At 33.4% G+C, this 20844-nt stretch overlaps 1 protein-coding gene across 1 annotated transcript in view; it reads left to right on the top strand.

Annotated features, from left to right (window-relative positions):
• Positions 1 to 20844, top strand: part of MS3_00010749 (uncharacterized protein) — a gene marked incomplete at its 3' end in the record, with an annotated part of 93588 nt that overhangs the window by 20096 nt on the left and 52648 nt on the right. Inside the window, exon 2 of the mRNA XM_035732728.2 lies at positions 8004 to 9053. Within this exon, the coding sequence (XP_035585893.2) occupies positions 8013 to 9053 (1041 nt within the window). The 5' untranslated portion in view covers positions 8004 to 8012. The remainder of the gene's footprint in view (positions 1 to 8003; positions 9054 to 20844) is intronic.

Genomic DNA, 20844 nt, shown 5'->3' with positions numbered 1-20844 from the left:
TTATTAACCTCAGAGTTGACAGGATTCAAAAATTATTGATTTTATGACTAAATGATTCAGTAAACTAGACTATCTGTACATAATATCTTTGGCAATATATTTTTAATATGGGGTTATTCAAGACAATAACAATTGATTAATTGATAAAGAAGAAGAAATTAGTAACGAAAAACAACATCACCTATCAATAACTTATCCAAAAGTGTTTTGTATTCATTTCTCCCATTAATGAAAACATGATCTGGGTATCAGTTTGTAACCAATTTGGAAAATAGAATCTTTTTAAAACGCCTGATTAAAAAGGAGGACAACGAAATCTTAGAGTTAACTCAATACAAATCGATAAAGTGGAGAAAGCAACAATAATGAAATAGATTTATAATCCATAGAAATTATGATTAAAACAAACATTTATAATCAAATATATAATTATGATAAATAGTAGTTTAATAGTTGAATTCATGAATCAATTGAAGCTAGACAACCATGGAAAACCTGAAAGCATTGGACGGCCGTTTCTTCCTATTGTGGAACTTTTCAACAGCGATGATTCGGTGGTTTGGAGGTTAAGCGTTCGCATACGAGACCGATAGGTCTTGGGTTAGAATCCTGTGGGCGAGATCGTGGATGAGCACTTATGAGGAGTCTCATACGAGGATGAAACGGCTGCACAGTGTTTCCGGGATTTTCATGGTAGTATAGTTTTATTTGACTCATGAGTTCAATTATTAAGTTACTAAAATCCCCACAAAACCATCTTCTGATGATAAATAACAGAACAAAAGTCAACATATAATAATCATCATCATACAAACAGACATAGCCTGGTTAGATCTTTTTCCAAACTTTCATTATAAGATGATATAAAAAGATGCATTACCGAAATCATATGTTAGTTAGATTATATACATACTTATATCTTGCTTTGTTTTAATGTTTTCATTCAATAGGCTACAAGAGTGGCTTGTTAGTTTATACTTACGCCTGTTACTCCTCTTGAAGGAGCATAGGCCGCTCACCACCACTCTCCATCCAACCCTGTCCTGGGCAATCCTTTCTAGCTCCGTCCAGTTGTAATTCATCGTTTTCATATCTGCTTCTATTATCCGACGCAATGTGTTCTTTGGCCTTCCTCTTTTTCGCTTCCCTTCGGGATTCCAAGTTAGAGCTTGCCTCGTGATGCAGTTTGACGATTTGCGTAATGTATGTCCTATCCATTTCCATCGTCTTTTCCTAATTTCTTCTTCAGCTGGAAGTTGGTTTGTTCTCTCCCACAGAAGGCTATTGCTGATGGTATCCGGCCAGTGGATGTTGAGTATCTTGCGTAGACAGCTATTTATAAATACTTGTACTTTCTTGATTGTGGTTGTTGTATTTCTCCAAGTTTCAGCTCCATACAGTAGAATTGCCTTGACGTTCGTATTGAAGATTCTCACTTTGATATTGGTTGAAAGTTGTTTTGAGTTCCATATGTTCTTCAATTGTAGGAATGCGGCCCTTGCTTTGCCAATCCTCGCCTTTACGTCTGCATCTGAACCTCCATGTCTATCGACGATGCTTCCCAGATATGTGAAGGATTCTACATCTTCCAGAGTTTCGCCATCAAGGGTGATTGGATTGCTGTTCTCCGCTTTGAATTTGAGGACCTTAGTTTTCCCTTTGTGTATGCTGAGGTCTACTGATGCAGAGACTGCTGCTACACTGGCTGTCTTTATCTGCATCTGTTCGTGTGTACGTGATAGGAGGGCTAGGTCATCTGCGAAGTCCAGATCGTCTAATTGGTTCTGAGCTGTCCATTGTATTCCGTGTTTTCCTTCAGATGTTGAGGTCTTCATAATCCAGTCGACCACCAGAAGAAAGAGGAAGGGAGAGAGTAAACAGCCTTGTCTGACTCCGGTCCTTACTTGGAATGCATCTGTCAGCTGTCCTCCATGCACTACTTTGCACTGTAGTCCGTCGTATGAGTTCCGGATAATATTGACAATCTTCTCAGGAACTCCGTAGTGTCGAAGAAGTTTCCATAATGTCCTCCTATCTACACTGTCGAATGCCTTTTCATAATCAATGAAGTTGATGTATAGTGACGAGTTCCACTCAACTGATTGTTCGACGATGATCCGTAGTGTTGCAATTTGGTCTGTGCACGACCGATCATTTCGGAATCCAGCTTGTTGATCTCGAAGTTGGGCATCTACTGCATCCTTCATCCGGTTCAGCAACACTCTGTTAAAGACTTTCCCTGGTATTGACAGTAGTGTAATGCCTCTGTAGTTTTCATATTTGCTCAGATCTCCTTTCTTTGGAATCTTGATGAGGTGTCCTTCTTTCCAGTCCATCGGCACTTGTTCCTCCTCCCAAATCTTTTTGAATAGAACATAAAGCATGCTTGTGGTTGCTTCGATGTCTGATTTCAGTGCTTCAGCTGGTATGTTGTCGGGTCCTGCTGCTTTCCCGTTCTTGATTTGTCTGATGACCATTCTAATTTCTTCCGTAGTTGGTGGATTGACATCTATAGGAAGATCTATGTGTGCTGCTTCGATGTCCGGTGGATTCATTGGAGCCGGCATATTCAGGAGTTCCTCGAAGTATTCTACCCATCTGTTTCGCTGTTGTTGAATTTCGGTGATTTTTCTGCCTTCTTTGTCTTTGACCGGCCTCTCTGGTTTACTGTATTTCCCTGCTAGTTTCTTCATTGTATCGTGAAGCTGTTAATTTATAGTGTGTTTTATAATGCTGATGATTAAGCTAAATCATATTAATCATCAATAAGATCGTAAATCAGTTGATCGTCATTTAGGCAAAGAAGTACAAAAGTATTTCAAGTATAGTACTGTAGATAATGAGGAGTAGTTTAGTAATTTGAATTTTTCATGATTGTTCAACGCTAAGCAGTTTCAACTTAATATATACTACTGATCAACTGACAGATAGATCAGATTTAAGGTAATGAAATCTAAAGAGATTATAGTTTATATACGAATATTATAGTTCTCTATGGATTGATCCGCTTTACATATAATTCTACTTATTTAAACTTGATTATATTTGATTTCTGTGACATAATTTATCAGATTATAGTCAGATAGATCCGTAGTGAACAAGAACACCAGTGGGGACAGTCAAATGTATTTAACACAAAATTACAGGACATGTTAATAAAATCTAACAATCAAATAGTAAATACGTAATTTACAAAATGTCCGTCAATTGTCTCTAAATAGCTCAGACTTCATTGTTCTTGCATCTTCATACAAATTGCATCATGTTTCCATTCTTTACTGTTCGATCCTCTTGTCTCTCTGCTGCTAGACCTTCAGTTTACGACTAACATCATGTACTACTTATGTCAATATAAATAGCACATACCACAAATCATCTGACAGTCTTAATTCATTTTCGATAATTCTTTATTTACAATGAAACGAGCTAGTATTTTCAGTGTAGTACTAATCTTTGGTGACATTGAATCAAGGAGTTTATAGTTAAGAATGTAGTCTTCATTATTATATACAGTTAATAATGTTGCTTAAGTACTTATTTCTCTCATGTGCTAACACCGTTTATTGGGGAGGTGAACGAAGAAAGATTCGAAGATTTGAATAGTTCATTAATAGTGTATTATTTCTGTATTTATTCAAGATTAAGATGTCTTAGATAATTCCGCATAATGTAAGAACAATCATATTGTAATTGTCATAATAATCTGTGTTATTCATATTTATAGACTGTCAAAAATTTCATTCTCATTACATCCCTTTTATAATAGATTGATGAAATCAATGAAATATATTCATATTTTGAGATGTTTTACTTACTAGGCAGGAAATCCTGAACTTCAGTTTCATCCTTGTTAGCTTTCACTATGGAGATTTACTTGAAATTTTCAGGGAAATGGTTTTCTACGGTAGACTTGAACACTTTTCACTCATATTTCATTATTACGTTAGTTTTGAATCATCCTTTTGTTGACTAAATATTGATCAGTCTTGGTTCGGATATGTGAGAATCACCTCCATGTGATCATGAGTTTTGTAGAATAGGTGAAATGTAACTAGTATTGGTATCCACAATACACTTTTCTTTCTATTTGGAGCCAGTTAACTGGGTGCAATGAGATAATTTGAACCCATTGTATGACGTAAATTAATATCGACTGCAAATTTGTGTAGCAATCTGAACTTGGTAACTCTGTAGTTAACAAGAAGGGTAATTGACATGAAAGTTCACATCGGAACTTCAACACTTGAACACAGGTAGATCAAAGCAACAGATCATAAGCAGGATGAAATGCGGGTCGTAGATCTCCCCCTTAGCCACATTCAATCTTTTCATTCATTTTCATAGTTTGAGAAGCTGATACTAAACTATCCTGTGGGCTTATAGTAATTGATGAAAGTTAAGCGTAATATTTCGTCATCAGTTGATATCAACTGAAGATTGAAATTCAAAGTGAAATGGAAAGCTGCTTCTTCCTGGTATAGAAACTGTAAGCTATGTATACTCATAACCCCTCTAGTAATCCAATTTAAGGCCCTCATATTTGTAACGATGCACAGATCCGTATTTCTATATCCAGTTGACTTAAAGTATACTGAAAACTTACCCAATATCGTTAATGAGTAACAGTTGTTTTATTCCCAATATAGTTGTAATATATCCTGTAATTTTGTAATGAAATACATTTGATTGTCCCCACTTGTGCACTAGTTCATTACAGGCTTACCAGATTGTAAGTTAAAGTTGTAGTGTTTCTGTCACACATTTTCTCTACTGCAAGATCGATTTGTAGTTTAAATTGTAAACTCAAATTAAGTCAGATAATCACTGAAAACCAAAATGAAGTAAATACTAATATTACTTCTTTGTTTACAATGTCTCATTATTACACACTCATGATCCCAAAAGGTTTCGAATACATAACCTTGAGACCTTGTGGCTAGTATATGACTGTAGAATCATTAACTTGTGATTCATTTATTCACGTTTCTCATTTCAGTCATTTATACTGTTGGAAGAGCCTCATCAATCGTCAATGTCTTAAACTTGGTATAATTGTTCATTAGTTGCAGGTTCTCAGTAGATGAACGGGATTTGTTTACTACTACTAAGCATATGATTACTGTTAGTATGAGATATTTGTGAAGATTATTTAATGTTTATTTAAATCCAGTAAAATATTTATTTAAGTTTAATGTTTAAGGAACAATGAAAGATATCTATATTGATTAAACTAATACAAGTAATAAATTCATTTGTTGTTGTTTTACTTGTATCTTCTCATCGTTGTTTAGGACTGTAATTGATCAGTCTCATGTTGGCATATGTATATCCTGTGCGAAATGCCTCGATATAGCCTTGAGTCACACGCATTTTAAGCAAAGATGGATAATGGCTAGTAGTGGAATCGAGAACGCGCTTTTCGTTCTATTTAGGACTCGTCACCTGAATGTTCCTGCATCTCAGAGTTAATGTTCATTCTGGGACTCGAACTCAGTAACGTTCACTTCAAACGTTTACACGTTATCCATTTAATTATTGAGTCATAATAGCCACCTGCTTGTGCAAGTGAATGAAGTTTAAATTCACTATTAATAGTAATGATAATAATAAATAACTAATAACAATAATACAGATTAGTATAATTAAAGTATTGCGCATATAAATGAAACGAATACAAAATAAATTGTAACGAATATGATATTCTCTTTGATCATGCATAAACAACAAATCATGAACTTAATTAGAATCCGTCTTTTTAATTTTATTCTTTTACTGGTCTTAGATACCGACAATATGTATATATCATTTATTATTAATAATAGTAATTATAAATTATTACTGTTGTTTTTTAATTAATAAAAAAGGACCATACATTTAAATAAATTTTGTTTACTTATTTTTCTTTTTATTTCAAAATGATCAGTTTTAATAAAACAATATGAAGTATATTAAGAAACTTTAAGTTGCTAAGTGTAAATTGATCAAATTAACGACATAGATATAATTGTATGGTAAGATTATAAGTTGAAATTGAATAATGACATTAAAATCATAGAAGAAATTCCTTATTTAAGTGAATATATTTAGTGGTAATAAATTTTTTTAAAACTGTCCACAAATGTCCTGATACGGCCGAAGGGTGGAGAGAGTACATTCGCTGTCTGTCTGTTTCTCTCTCTCTCTCTCTCTCTCCCTTGAAATGCTCTCACATGGTCACACGTATACAGTCACTGCCATGGAATTTCTATTCACTACCTTCTCGCGGCATTACTGTGGTTTACAAAATTGAGAGGATGAAAAGTGAATGTCCGACACTTTAAATAGGTTGGTGGATATGGAGGATCCATTTAGGGAAATTGGAAAACCCTGATTCCAAACCAATGGTGCACATAGAATCCAGGACCTTAATGGATCAATTGGCGTATGAACCAATTATTGGTCACCGGCTTCGACAACACTACATCGCCTGACGTTGCTCTACTAACTTGTGGATTAGACTTTTAGGTCAAAAGCTCGGGTCGTGGCCCTCTAAGAAACACAACTTTCTTGAGTTTTGGCACTCAGATAGTATATAATTGGTGCCTCCTTGTACCAAATTTTTATATGTTTAAATAAATAAATAATTTTGTAAAGTGGAATGATTTCATTATCATTTATGAACGATATTCATCATTCATTTCAGAGAATAGAATAACACCATTAAAACGTTGATGCTGATCAGACAATAAAATTTGGAGAAAAATCTCTTTAAAACGTTTGGTTTTGTTTTACACAGTGATCTTTAATTTTGTTTCGCAAGGAAAAAGGGTAAACAATAAATTAATGAATATCAGCAATACCATAATCAATTTCTTAGTTGGAAATTAAGTTTTTTTAATCTGTTATTGCTTTTTATCTTCAGTTAAATGAAATATTTGAAAGAACTCTGAAAAAAAACATCATAAAACAAAATTCATTCACATTGTGTTTTTACACTGAAATCAAGAACATTTTTGTTTAGAATGTGAACGTATGCCTAAACACCAATTACCACGCAGAATGTTCACCGGTGTTGGAGATGGGTGGGAGAAAGTTACGGACGACCAAACCAAAACGTGGCATCAATCCTTGAAAACACTAACTTCTGGTCTGAGCTATTTTGGTAGATGCGGAATACTTGATTGGGATTCATTTGACTATCGTAATCAATGGTTGGAGACTCTATGTGACATGTCAGTCAGTCAGTAACAACGTAGAACTTCGTACGTACGTATATCAGTTCACGTTGCCATACCACATTGTCACAGAGATGAAGTGGTCCATTCAAATACCGTAGTGGTAGATGTAGTAAGAGTATAAGCAGTAATCGGAAAGATTAGGGTTTGAAGATGTTATTTAAAGAGTATAATCCAGTAAAATAAATTTGGGAAGAGAAAAAAAAGAGACAAGGAGGAATCAGGAGATTAGAATTTTGGAGAACACAAAGAGTGGATGCATCTGCGCCATTGCAAACGATTTTGAGCCATGTCATTCAGGGTCTCTAACCATCGGTTGCTATCATCTCGTGACATGGCTGAGAATCGATCACAATGGAGTAGGTGTATACACTCTCTGTCTTCCATTAAACCATGAGATTTAAATCGCTTTCTACCTTTCTTTCTACCAACTAATTCTTTCTTCCTATACGATGTCCTTATACGCAATGTTTTTTTTATACATTACCATCATCGAATTAACTACTCGTGTGAATTTGTTGTTCATGTTGTTGTGCTAATAAGGTATACCAACTTGGACCGATGTATATATGTGCCTGGTCCTACGTTGTAGCTGACTGATTAACTGAGAATATGGGTAGTTATGTCATTAATGAGACTGATCCACATTTGCTTTACTATTTGTTTATATTCAATATATTATAAAGCTGTCATGATTGTTATTATTATAATTTTTACTGCTATGAACTTTCAAGTATTTATTTCGTTTTATTTTCACTCTTTTTTCTTTTTTTTTCTTCATTTCATCAGATCAGAAGAATGTCACAGGAACATTTAAGCTCTAAATGGATTGTTAATACACTAACATGGTTTATTATGATTCCATATTATTTACAAATTTCAATGTTCTATCATGATTGTTCAATAAACGCTTATTCATCACTATTACCTACTAATAATTTAATGAGTAGTATTATTAGTCATGATCCTAATACATTGACTAGTCACAATAATAATGATGTGAATAGTAGCCCAAAAACACCACAATATAATTTACGTTATGCTATTACAGAAAATCAACCGATCAACTTCAAAATTGGTAAAATTAATGATGATCTAATACAAACACCAGAGATCAGATCAACTCATCTATATAATTTATTACAAACATCTAAACAAATTAATTCATTTTATCGTTTACGTGAACCATCAAATTATTTTCATATAAATGAAACAACAAGTCTATTAACTACTAAGAGAATAATTGATTTAGAAACATTATGCCCAAGATATTGTAAAGAGAATACATATTATGCACAATTAAATATATATGTGAATATATGGGCAAATTATCAATTAATTTGTATTGTAAATATTGAAATAACAGTCACTGATATAGATGATAATCAACCAAAATTTCCATCTACTGTATCAAGACCTTATCAATTAAAATTGAAAGAAGTAATTTATCGTGTTGGTAAATATGTAGAATTACCTAAAGCAATTGATAAAGATATACAACCACATCATGCTGAAATAGTATATCGTCTTGATTCACATCCAAATGATAAATCAAATGCATTAGAAACATTTCGTTTAGTTGTACGTAATGATTCAAGACTTGTACTTGTTTTACAAAAAGATTTAGATTATGAATATATTAAAGAATATAAATTTTATTTAGTTTGTTCATCACCATATATGATAGGTGATCAACAATTAGATATAATGAATATAGAAGATCGTTTAGAAATCTTTATAGAAGTGCTTAATATAAATGATATTGAACCGACATTTTCACAAGCAGTTTATGAAATACAAGTAAAAGAAAATATTTCAATCAATTCAACAATTTATGAAGTAAGTATAAACAATTAATTGTGGCATTTTATTATTATTTTTTTATTACATTCCTGGTTTTTTATACTTACTTACGCCTGTTACTCCTAATGGAGCATAGGCCGCCAACCAGCATTCTTCAGCTCTTTCTGTCTTGGACCTTTCTTTCTAGTTCTATCCAATTGTTCTAGGTTATTTATATTATACATTAACTTAATATGAAACTGTATATTTTTTTTATTAAACATGAGAGTTTCTATTTTCTTGTTACTAATATTATGGACTGAAATTGATTAGTTCCTACCGCTAACTCTGTTAGACATGAATCAAATTCACCACAAAACAATTTAAATATGAAGAGAGGTCGATTACTTGCGATTATTTAAATCCATAATGAGAATATACAAACAATTACAAATAACTTCATATGAGTTGTACAAGTTGGTTGATCTATGGATTCAATAGTTTAGTGAAAAGTGGGTTGACATCAAAAGTGATAGATACTGTGTTCAAAATTCAGTGGGATACAGATGGGTACGACCGACGAGTCCCAAATATGATTTAACAAGTATATTTGATTTTCTCGCTAGTCACTATTAAACTTTATTGAAATGATCATACTTCCACCAATTACTTTTTGCTAACGTTGATTCACAATAAAAACTGTTTTGAATGCAACTTATGGATACAAAACTTGTTGACTTTAGAGTCGAACATACGCACATAATTTAATGTTTAGGCTGCAGTCAAGCTAGGACAAGTTAAATTATTTAAATTATTATTACTAATTGCTTTATTCAAGATTATATTTTTGGTACAATATAGAGTTCTCAGCACAAAGTATTTCAACAAGTTTCCTTTTGTTATTTGTTGATCGGTCCTGGTGAAAAATATTGAGTGGTTGCCAGTTAGATGTTAGCAGTTCGGGACTGGACATCTGTATAATATCTATTCTTTTTTATGCATATTACCAACCATCACGATGTCTCTGGTTGTAGAAAGAAATGTCGTAGACTTTTCTTAAACGCAACTGAATAGGTTATGAGACTCATAGGCATAATGATGTGTTAAAACAAACAAGAAAACGGATAACTTGCTGAAATATCCAGCTGGTAGCAACAGGTAGCTTAGACATTCAAGCAGTTTATGCTTTACAATAATTGACTGATCAGAGATCATAGACTAAAATGATTGATTCTTTAGTATTTCAACACGTTGGAACACTAGTTAACTGGGTGATTAAAAATTTTGTAAACTTGGTTAGTTTTGAAATTTAAGTAAAAAAAATCGTTCTATCCACTACATTTGTTCGATGTATTAATCATTACTGTAAGTAGAATTTGTTCAATAATCGTGAGTTAATTGGTTGGTTTCAACAAGTGTGATTATCAGTAAACTTAATGTCAGAAGGGATTTTTGTGGATATTATAGTAATTTCAATAGTTAAGACCATGAATCAATTGAAGCGGTTAAGCACTCGCGTGCGAGACTGATAGGTCCTGGGTCGAAATCTCGAGAGGCAGGATCGTGAATGCACACTGCTGATGAGCCACATACTAGGACGAAATGGCCGTCCAGTGCTTCCAGGTTTTCCATGGTTGTCTAGTTTCAATTGACTCCTGATCTTAACTATTAAAAAATAAACTTTATGTGTTAGAAGTTAAATGAATATTTTCGAAATTTGTAGTTGGTGCCAAAACACTGAATTTGATTAGTCAATAAATGAAATTAGTCCAGCCGGTGGAGTTCAGTAGAGTACATAGAGTAGAGAACCCGCAATATAGACTGTTTAAGCAAGATTTGATATTTCCCATGTAGGAAGAAACAACAGCGTGTTACTCATTGCATTTCAAAGATTGTTTACCACAAGTCAATTCATGATGTATAATTGTGAATTTCATCTGATTGTTATAAACAGAAATTATGACTCAAATGTGACAAGATATAAGGTTGTTTCTGCACTAGGCTATAACGAAAACCGAGATAAGGCATACAGATTTAATACATATAATATTTCTGACTCAAGTTTGTGTATATATTAAATAAAGATGGATGGTGGCTAGCAGTGGAATCCAGGATGCATGTTTCATCCTATTTAGAACTCGTCAGCCGTATGTACTTGCATCCCAGAGTTGATGTTCACTCCGAGACTCGAACCCGTGATTGATATCACTTTTATAATATATAACTGAGTTTTTTTCTAAAAATGTGATGTTGTTTTTATCATAGTGAATTTTGATATTTCACAGTATCGTTTGATAAACAATTACGTAAGAATTACTAAGTAGAAAATGAGTAAAATCTTTCTCCCTTCATTTAAGAGTCTTTTTATGAATTTCAACGTGTTTAATAGCTGATTCAAAAAACCTATCAAGTGAAACGTCATACGAAGTGTAAAAATGTCATATTGAATTGGATTAGGATTTTGAATGAATATTGTAAATACGTGAAATGATATTTGGATGAGAAAAAACACAAGTTTTAATTATATTCTATGAAATCAATCAAATAAAAGTGAAGTGTTAAGTATGGAAACTAAATTAATCAGAATAACAACTTATTATTATGGAAATAGGTGGTTATTAGGACTCAGTAACTAAGTGGATAATGTGTAGATGTTTGAAGTGAACGCTACCGTGTTGAAGTCTTGAATTGAACATCAACTCTGAGATACAAGTACATCTAGTTGATGAGTCCAAAAAAGGACGAAACATGTGTCCTTGATTTCACTGCTAGTCATTATTCATCTTTGTTTATAAAGCTTGTGTTTTATGGTACTATCGAGTCAATCTGCCCAGGATACACATATGTCAATAAGAGAATGATCAGTTGCAGTTTTAAACATCAATTGGAAGATACAAGCAAACAATATCAAGTGAATTTACAACTTATTATGTTGTAAAAGCGTTTCATATTACATTTATTCTGATCTTATATGAATTGTTTTTATGAGAAGGAATAGAAATATTCACTATTTCTATATAGATAGATAAATAGCTGATTTCTTCATAAGCTAGTTATTATCATTATGTCAGCTGATGATATAATGTTGAATTGTCACGATAATTACACTAATTATCATTTTCTATGCAGTTATTATTACTCTTATTACAACTAATATTAACCGGTCATTTAATAAATGAACATAGTTAACAAACTACTTATTTATATAATTAAAAAGATGGACAAATACTATTTTCTCTAATGTTCTAATCCTAATTGGAACATTTTTTTAAAAAAGGCACGAAACTAAGCAAATGAAAAACTATTTTCAGTGTAGATATATATATACATGTTGATGGAGTTTTGTTCTCTGAGCTGGATGGTTTGGTCTATCCTCTATCTGAAATTTATGCTGATGATGTCGTTCAGAAGAACGATCAAAGCTCCAAGACCAAACCATCCAGCTCAGAGAACAAAAATCCATCAAAATCATCCATCTGAGTTAGAAATCTTCTCCACCATCTCAAAATGTATATATGTAATTGCGAAATTTTAAGACATTCCTAATGGGAGGGGGAGGGATAGGAATATAAATATCAACTAAACATGATAATATCATAAAAAATAGATCATTGTGCTAAGTAATAACAAAAACAATGTTGTATAGTTTCTATTAGATATAATAATCTGATAGTATTTGATAATCTACAAGGGATATGAATTATCAGAAGGGGTTTTATGGAGATTTTGGAAATATTACTGATTGAAATCACAAGTCAATTGAAGCTAGACAACCATGGAAAACATGGAGGCACTGGACGGCCGTTTCGTCCTAGTATGGGACTCCTCAGCAGTGCGCATCCACGATCCCGCACCCCGCGAGATTCGATTCCAGGACCTATCAGTCTCGCGCCAAGTGCTTAACCAACTAGACCACTGAGCTGGCCGGCGTCCGACGGTGTTAATGTCTAACTTCAACCAATTCACGAAGTTGCACCACCGTACACCACTATCTTCAGTGAGTTGGTATCTCACAACAGACCTGGTTGAACTCCACTGGTAACGGCTTCTCACTAGAACTCCAGGAGTATCTCTTGAAGTCAGTCACTAGTGAGTAGATGATTATTATCACAAGGGGTTTTGTGGAGATTTTACAAATTTCATTGATTGATATGAATGAATTTAAAATTAAATTTTTTTCGTCGCACTAATTCAACATGATACTGAAGTGAGTGAAAAAAATTCATGGGGTTATAAAGCATAATGTACATACAACAGTTTATGCAACCAACTTATTAGTGATAATAATAATAATAATATTAACAGTTCAATGTTAGAGTAAGGACAAGGATAAGAGGTATTCCTGTTGAGTTTGGGAGTTTTTTCCTGATGACCAAAACCAATGCTTCTATTGTTGAAATAAATAAAATGTTGTTGTATTGTCACAGTGATTAAAAATTGAAATCTTATCGGTATTTCTCAGAACCTTGAAATTCAACAAGCAATATGTTATTGTATAAGTGTTGAATTAGGATAATTGTCACAACTATTATACCTTCTTTTACAGGAACACTATAGTTGAACGGTGAGCTCAGATTTAACTAGACAAGGAATCTTATATTGATAACAAGATAAGAAAATAACTCAGAAATTTATATCAACCATTCATTAATCTAAGTATGAATTGTGACTATGATAGATTAAGCAACAATACTTCACTTGATGGTTATACTACTTCAAATCATCAATGAAAGCCAAATATTTTACGTGTTATATAGTCTATTGACGAATACTGATTCGAATCTCGCGAGGTCGTGTCGTAGAACCGCACTGTTGAGGAGTCCAACAATAGGACGAAACGGCCTTCTGGTGTTTCCAAGTTTTCGATAGTGGCTTATTTTCAATCAACTTATGATCTCAACCATTGAAATTACTATTATATCCACAAAAACCCCATTGAATACTGACTCGTTAAAACTTAGCAAACAATTCACTGTAGATCTCTTAATTTACTCAAATCTGTAAACCAGTATAATAAGCATATCGTTCTTATTTTATGAAATATAGATATTGACAAAATATACAATATTTTCTACCATGTAAATAAGCATATCTTCTTGAAAATGGTTTAGATCATGGCATTGAACAACTTAACAAATTAACCAATTAAAATATGCTAATTTTCATTTTAAGATCAAAAAGATGATCGAAAATGAAAATTTTATTCTTAAATATAACTTCTACTTTTATTGTAAAGATTCTAATTGTCAAGTCGTTTATTTTTCCTTATTATTCTGCATTGTTCATTTAAAATTTATGCATAATTAGAAGAGTAAGCCAAGAAAAAGTACAATTTAAAAGAGATTTTGTCGTTAACATCATTATCATCACATACCATCCATGTTGTATATCCTGATCCTTGGAATTAGTACAATCCCTCCCTTCAAAAAAGTAATAGTTTGACATTCAGTATTTTGCAACATCTAGTGTGAAATCTCATGTATATTTCCTTATAGATCAAATATAAGTTGACAAAAAAGAATTATTTAATATAAGATGAGAAAAAATGCGTTCGCATAAAAACATTTACCTGTATGGGGTTTTAGAGATTGTTGAGTTTAGATTGATATCATGAATGGATAGATGTTGGACTACCATTGAAAACCTGGGAGCAATGGATGAAATTTTCGTCCCAGTATGGGACTCCTTAATAGTTGAGATTAGATGGTGGTTGGAGGTAGTCAACAGGAAACCCTGGACCCAGGTTTCGTGCTACTTGGCACTCGTCAGCAAGGTGTACCTGTAATCTTGAGGGAACTGGTGCTCCCTGGCGGATTCGATCTCGTGTCACCCAGCTTCACAGTCAGAGACGTTACCACTGAGCTATCCGAGCCGTGACTAACCTCCTGTAGGACTGAGATGTAATCACAATTGATTGATCACTGGGTGGTGATCAATCTCATGCTTGTCTAGTCCCTATTAGTGCAGATCGAATGCTATCGATCATGTTGCAATGTGGCCACCAGTCTAGGTGACTCGACACTGCGGGCACTATGTATTGAGATTAGATGGTGGTTGGAGGTAGTCAACAGGAAACCCTGGACCCGAGTTTCGTGCTACTTGGCACTCATCAGCAAGGTGTACCTGTAATCTTGAGGGAACTGGTGCTCCCTGGCGGATTCGGAAGCTGGGTGACACGAGATCGAATCCGCCAGGGAGCACCAGTTCCCTCAAGATTACAGGTACACCTTGCTGATGAGTGCCAAGTAGCACGAAACTCGGGTCCAGGGTTTCCTGTTGACTACCTCCAACCACCATCTAATCTCAATACATAGTGCCCGCAGTGTCGAGTCACCTAGACTGGTGGCCACATTGCAACATGATCGATAGCATTCGATCTGCACTAATAGGGACTAGACAAGCATGAGATTGATCACCACCCAGTGATCAATCAATTGTGACTCCTTAATAGTGCACATCCACGATTCAGTGCACGAAACCGAAGGTCCTGCGTTCTAGTCTCGCGTGTGGAATTGTGGACGAGCAGTGTTGGGGAGTCCCATACTAGGACGAAACAGTCATCCAGTGCTTCCATGTTTTCAGTGGCGGTCTAACATTTATCCATTTATGATAAAAACATTTAACTGAGGTTCGTTTGAATTGTTTGACTTAGGTGAACAATTTTCAACTATGGAATCCTGTTTTCGAACAGAACGATTCTATTTTCATTCAGATGATCAAAAGCTGTATGTTTAGGTATATTAGTACACCGTCTTTCCGTGAGGAAATGTGAACAAGGAATAACCAAGATGACTTAATGCGAATGATAACAATAGACTTAATAATTTAGTGACGAATTATAGCGTGAATGTAGAAAGATGATCAAAATGTCTTCTTGTTACAATAATTAAAGGACATAGAGGTGTAAAAAAAAGAATGATGTCATGAGCAATTATGAATGAAAAAATGAGAATATGAGACATAGATAAAGGGAGAAACGCAGTAATAATGATAATAATAATTAAGGCCATGTTAACGATGAAGATAGGATGTACTTATTTTGTACGTGTAGTTCTGGCTTGAGCTCATGGATGATAAAAGCTTAGGCCATTTTTAGGAGTCGGATACCAAGAAATCTAGATAGATTTGGACCAATCGTATATACAACCTTAATTTCAAATTTTGGATCATTAGAATGATTACAGTCGATTAGATATTCAAGTATAGAACTCACAAACGAATTCCTCTCACCGTTATAGAACTACACTGAGACGTGTCCCTGTATCCAATTTCCATATGTAATTGAATCTAAATTTATTAATTCATTTACCCAAGAGTAAGTTATATTTAGAATTAAATTTATGATTATCTAATATTTTTAATCATTTGCATAACAACAAACTAACAAGTTATATTATTTATCATTTTACACTAATCTGTTATTCATTAGCAATCATCATTATGTAAAATGATCAAATTATTTCATTAACGCTACCATTCAATTATCACTTAGTCATGTGGTTAGCCATAGAATTGTTTGACTTTAGTAGGAATTTCTAAAACGTACCATTTCACTCACTGATCCAAACAAAATGCAGAGTCTTCTGACCACTCTAAGCAACAATGCAAGCATGTTCGGGATGCGATTCTCCCCATAGAAATGCAAAACGTTACCTCAGGATTGGGTTGAACGGACAACTGAACTAATGATAGGAAGTGAAGTAGTTGAGCATATCGATCGCTTCACTTATCTTGTAAGTCTCATCAGCCCTTGTGGTCTGGTGTATGACGAAATCTCAGCACGGATACAGAAGGCTCGACTAGCTTTTGCCTACTTGCGTCATTTGTGGCGTAGGCGAGATATCCGTCTATCAAACAAAGGACGTGTTTGCAGTTCGTTCCGTCTTACTCTATGGCAGTGAAACATGGCCGGTAAGATTAGAGGATATTCGTAGGTTACTAGTATTTGATCATAGGTGTCTTCGAAACACTGCTCGTATATCCTGGGACCATCCAGTAAGTAATGCAGTTGTTAGGAAACGGGTACTAGGTAAGGATGGAAAATCAGTTGATGACGTATTGAAACTTCATCAGTTGAGATGGCTGGGACATGTGTTACGTATGCCGTACCACCGACTGCCTCGACGTGTGATATTTTGTGTTGTAGGAGTGAGTTGGAAGAAAACTAGGGGCGGCCAGACCAAAACATGGCACAAGTCCATGAAGTCACCGACAAGTGGACTGAGCCATGTTAATAGGCGTATACTACCTGGTTGGGGACCACGAGATGATAGCAACCGATGGTTAGAGACCCTGAATGACATGGCTCAAAATCGTTTGCAATGGCGCAAGCGCATCCACTCTTTGTGTTCTCCCAAATTCTAATCTCCTGATTCCTCCTTGTCTCTTTTTTTCTCTTCCCAAATTCATTTCACTGTATTATACTCTTTAAATAACATCTTCAAACCCTAATCTTTCCGATTACTGCTTATACTCTTACTACCTCTACCACTACGGTATTTGAATGGACCACTTCATCTCTGTGACAATGTGGTATGACAACTCGAACTGATGTACGTACGTACGAATTTCTACGTTGTTACTGACTGACTGACCGACTGACTGATCCAAACAATGAAAAGAAATACGTATCTACCACAATCTTTTGGCTAATTACAATGAACCATTTAATAGTTGTTTTTTACCCTAGAAATATCATGCTCAGAATATATTTAGTATAAATTATATTGCTATGACCTACTAATGGCACATATATTGAATATAAAACATTATTTATACAAATATTCGTAAAGATTAGAACGAATAGTTTGAAAAAAATTGGTCCCTGAGTATAAAAAAAGTTATTCTATATGAAAATCATATTTGAAATAATCTCAGTGATTGGAATTTAAAACAATTCCAACATTTCGTCCAACAAACTTATCTAGACTTCTTCAGGATAATAATCAAAATCAAAATCATCAAAGAAATATGTAGCCAATAAAACTTTATTTCTTCATGAATAGAAGAAACATCATGACATTTAACTTAACTTGACCTTATTCTAAGCATTACACATGTTATATAATAAAATAAAGAAATACAAATTATACAGCTTTGTCAGTCATTGTTCTAACAAATGACATTATAAACGACAGATAACATTTATTTATGACAACAGTACCAGTTAGAAAAAAATTTTTGTTTTGTTTTGAAAATGTCCTTAAATAAAATGTATTATAATGCAAGGATGATAAATGAACAATAATCATTATGAATTTGCTTGGTATTGTTTACTTATATCTTCCCATTGTAGTTTAGGACTTCAACTGATCAGTCTCTTGTAAGCATATATACATCTTGTGCGGACTTCTTCGATATTGCCTTAAATCACAAGTATTATATACAAAGATGGATAGTGATTAGTAGTGGAATCCATAATCATTATGAATCTAGTATTGATAAAATGTCACATTTTCACCTTTCTTAGTTGAAAGATATTTCATCCATGTTCATCTATATGATAATCGTATGATACAATAATATATACACCTTCTATTAAGATTGATCTTAGTAACAATGTATATGTCATGCTTGAAATGGTTGAAACAAGTTAAAATATAAAAGTTAGATAGTTATTCCTTGATCAATTAGTTAGCGTAATTTTGTTACGTATTTACTAAATAGTTATTGTGATAGTATTTTTAAGTTATCATTTTGATCTATAAATTGATTCTATATATTCTACCATTCACAAATTAATTCATTGAAAATTAAATCTGTTATCCAGCTTTGTATCCGAGTTACTTATTGAAATTTATTGTCTTCAGTATAATGTGATCTTGTATTCTCCCTATATGATATATACATGAGTTATTGGTCTAAATAATAATCTTACATTTAGCCTTCTGGTATCTTGAATGGAGTCTAATAAAAGTGAGAATTAATAAGGTTGTTGTGACGTAAGGAAAAAGAATTTTTACTGAAAATTTGACCTTGAGTTTCATGTAGTTATGACGGTGACCATATGTGTTACTCTTAACAACCATTCGATGAAGAATTCTTATCATGTATAAATTTGAATCGAACAACATATAAAAGCGAGCAATGTTGTTTTCGATTAGATCCTCATCAGGGTTTAATATACAGTAATATATCCATATACTAAATTATTATTGTTCGTCACCCCCTCCCACCATTTTCTTTTTCTCAAATATATGTTTCACCTTCCACTTATCTGAATACTGCTTATTACGTAATCTTATAATTCTTATGAATTACGGTGTTTATATTTTTATAATCATTGACCTATTTCCCATTATGAACTATTGATTCAAGCCTTTATTATTTCATACACAAAGTTCCCCTTATTATTTTGAAAAGAGCAAGAACAAACATTTTGGCAGAATAGCATGAATCCATTTTATTTCGTAGGTTCTCGTCAGTTGCTTACAACCTGTGATATTAAAAATCATAATTACATAATAGGTTTAAATTACTTACATGAAAGAGTTTGATTGGAAGTTTTATTGAAGACATATTCGTATAGTATAGTAAGGGTGTAAATAAATTTAATAGACTGAATTTTGTAAATATATACCTTATGTGATGAAAGACCATTGTGACAACAGTTCAAAGGGCTAGAAACAAGTAAACATTGATAAGAATAAAATGAGTAGAGTTCAGTTGATAAAACGAGATTAAGAATTTGGAAGATAGTTGGAATAAAACTCAATGATGTGGTAAGTGCAAGAAAGAGTTTAAAGAAAAAGAAAAAAATATTAAGATACAGCGAAGGAATATTAGTCACCAAGGCAAGAAAAGATTAATAACCATCTCCTTTTGAACACATAGATCATGTTTTTGGCGTCTGATAGCAACTAGTACACTTATCATTACACTACCAATTTATATTTTTTACTTACCTTTATTTATGTAATCTTATTCAACTGTTATAACACAATCATAAACTGCCTTGATTTGTTTAATAATTTCGTTTATATATATAAATATGACTGAATATTAGAGTAAAGCCTGATGAGGATCTAATCGAATGGGGATGGTTGGAAGAAAGTTAGGGACGGCCAAATCAAAACATGGCATCAGTCCTTGAAATCACTAACTTCTGTTCTGAGCTATGTTGGTAGATGCAGAATACTTGGTTGAGGTTCACGTGACTATCGTAATCAAAGGTTGGAGACTCTATGTGACATGGCTGAGACTCGATCACAATGGAGTAGGTGTATACACTCTCTGTCTTCCCTTAAACCATGAGAATAAAATCCCTTTCTACCTTTCTTTCTACCAACTAATTCTTTCTTCTTATACTACGTCCTTATATGCAATCTTTTTTTATACATTACCATCATCAAATTAAGTACTCGTATGAATTTGCTGTTCATGTTGTTGTGCTAATAAGGTATACCAACTTGGACCGATGTATATATGTGCCTGGTCCTACGTTGTAACTGACTGACAGATGTGGTCATTTGTAAATATCGAAATGGGAATGTGTATTTGATTCTAGAAAAAATTCCATATCAAGAAACGTAAATTAACGTACATTATTCGAGTTCTACTTTTACTTTAGATTTTGAACTAAACTGTCATTTATTAATTACATAGAATTATTTCCACTGAGTTTTAAACTCAAAAATTGCCATGATTGTCAAATTCTTTCAATCTTAAACAGTTATACTTTAACTTATTTAGCTTTTCAAATTTTGTTCATAAACTATAGCTCTGACATTCAAAGCAGCGGCTGATAATAATTCTGTAATTCATATTACCTCAATGAACTTTCCTATTATCTGATTGATTACTTCTGCTAATTTTATATTGCCCCCAGATTATAGTTGTAGCTACTGTA

This window comes from Schistosoma haematobium, chromosome 2 (genome assembly GCF_000699445.3).
Source record: "Schistosoma haematobium chromosome 2, whole genome shotgun sequence".
NCBI classification, from domain to species: Eukaryota; Metazoa; Platyhelminthes; class Trematoda; order Strigeidida; family Schistosomatidae; genus Schistosoma; species Schistosoma haematobium.
The sequence above is the reverse complement of the archived record's forward strand: the minus strand, read 5'-3'. Positions and strand labels throughout refer to the sequence as shown.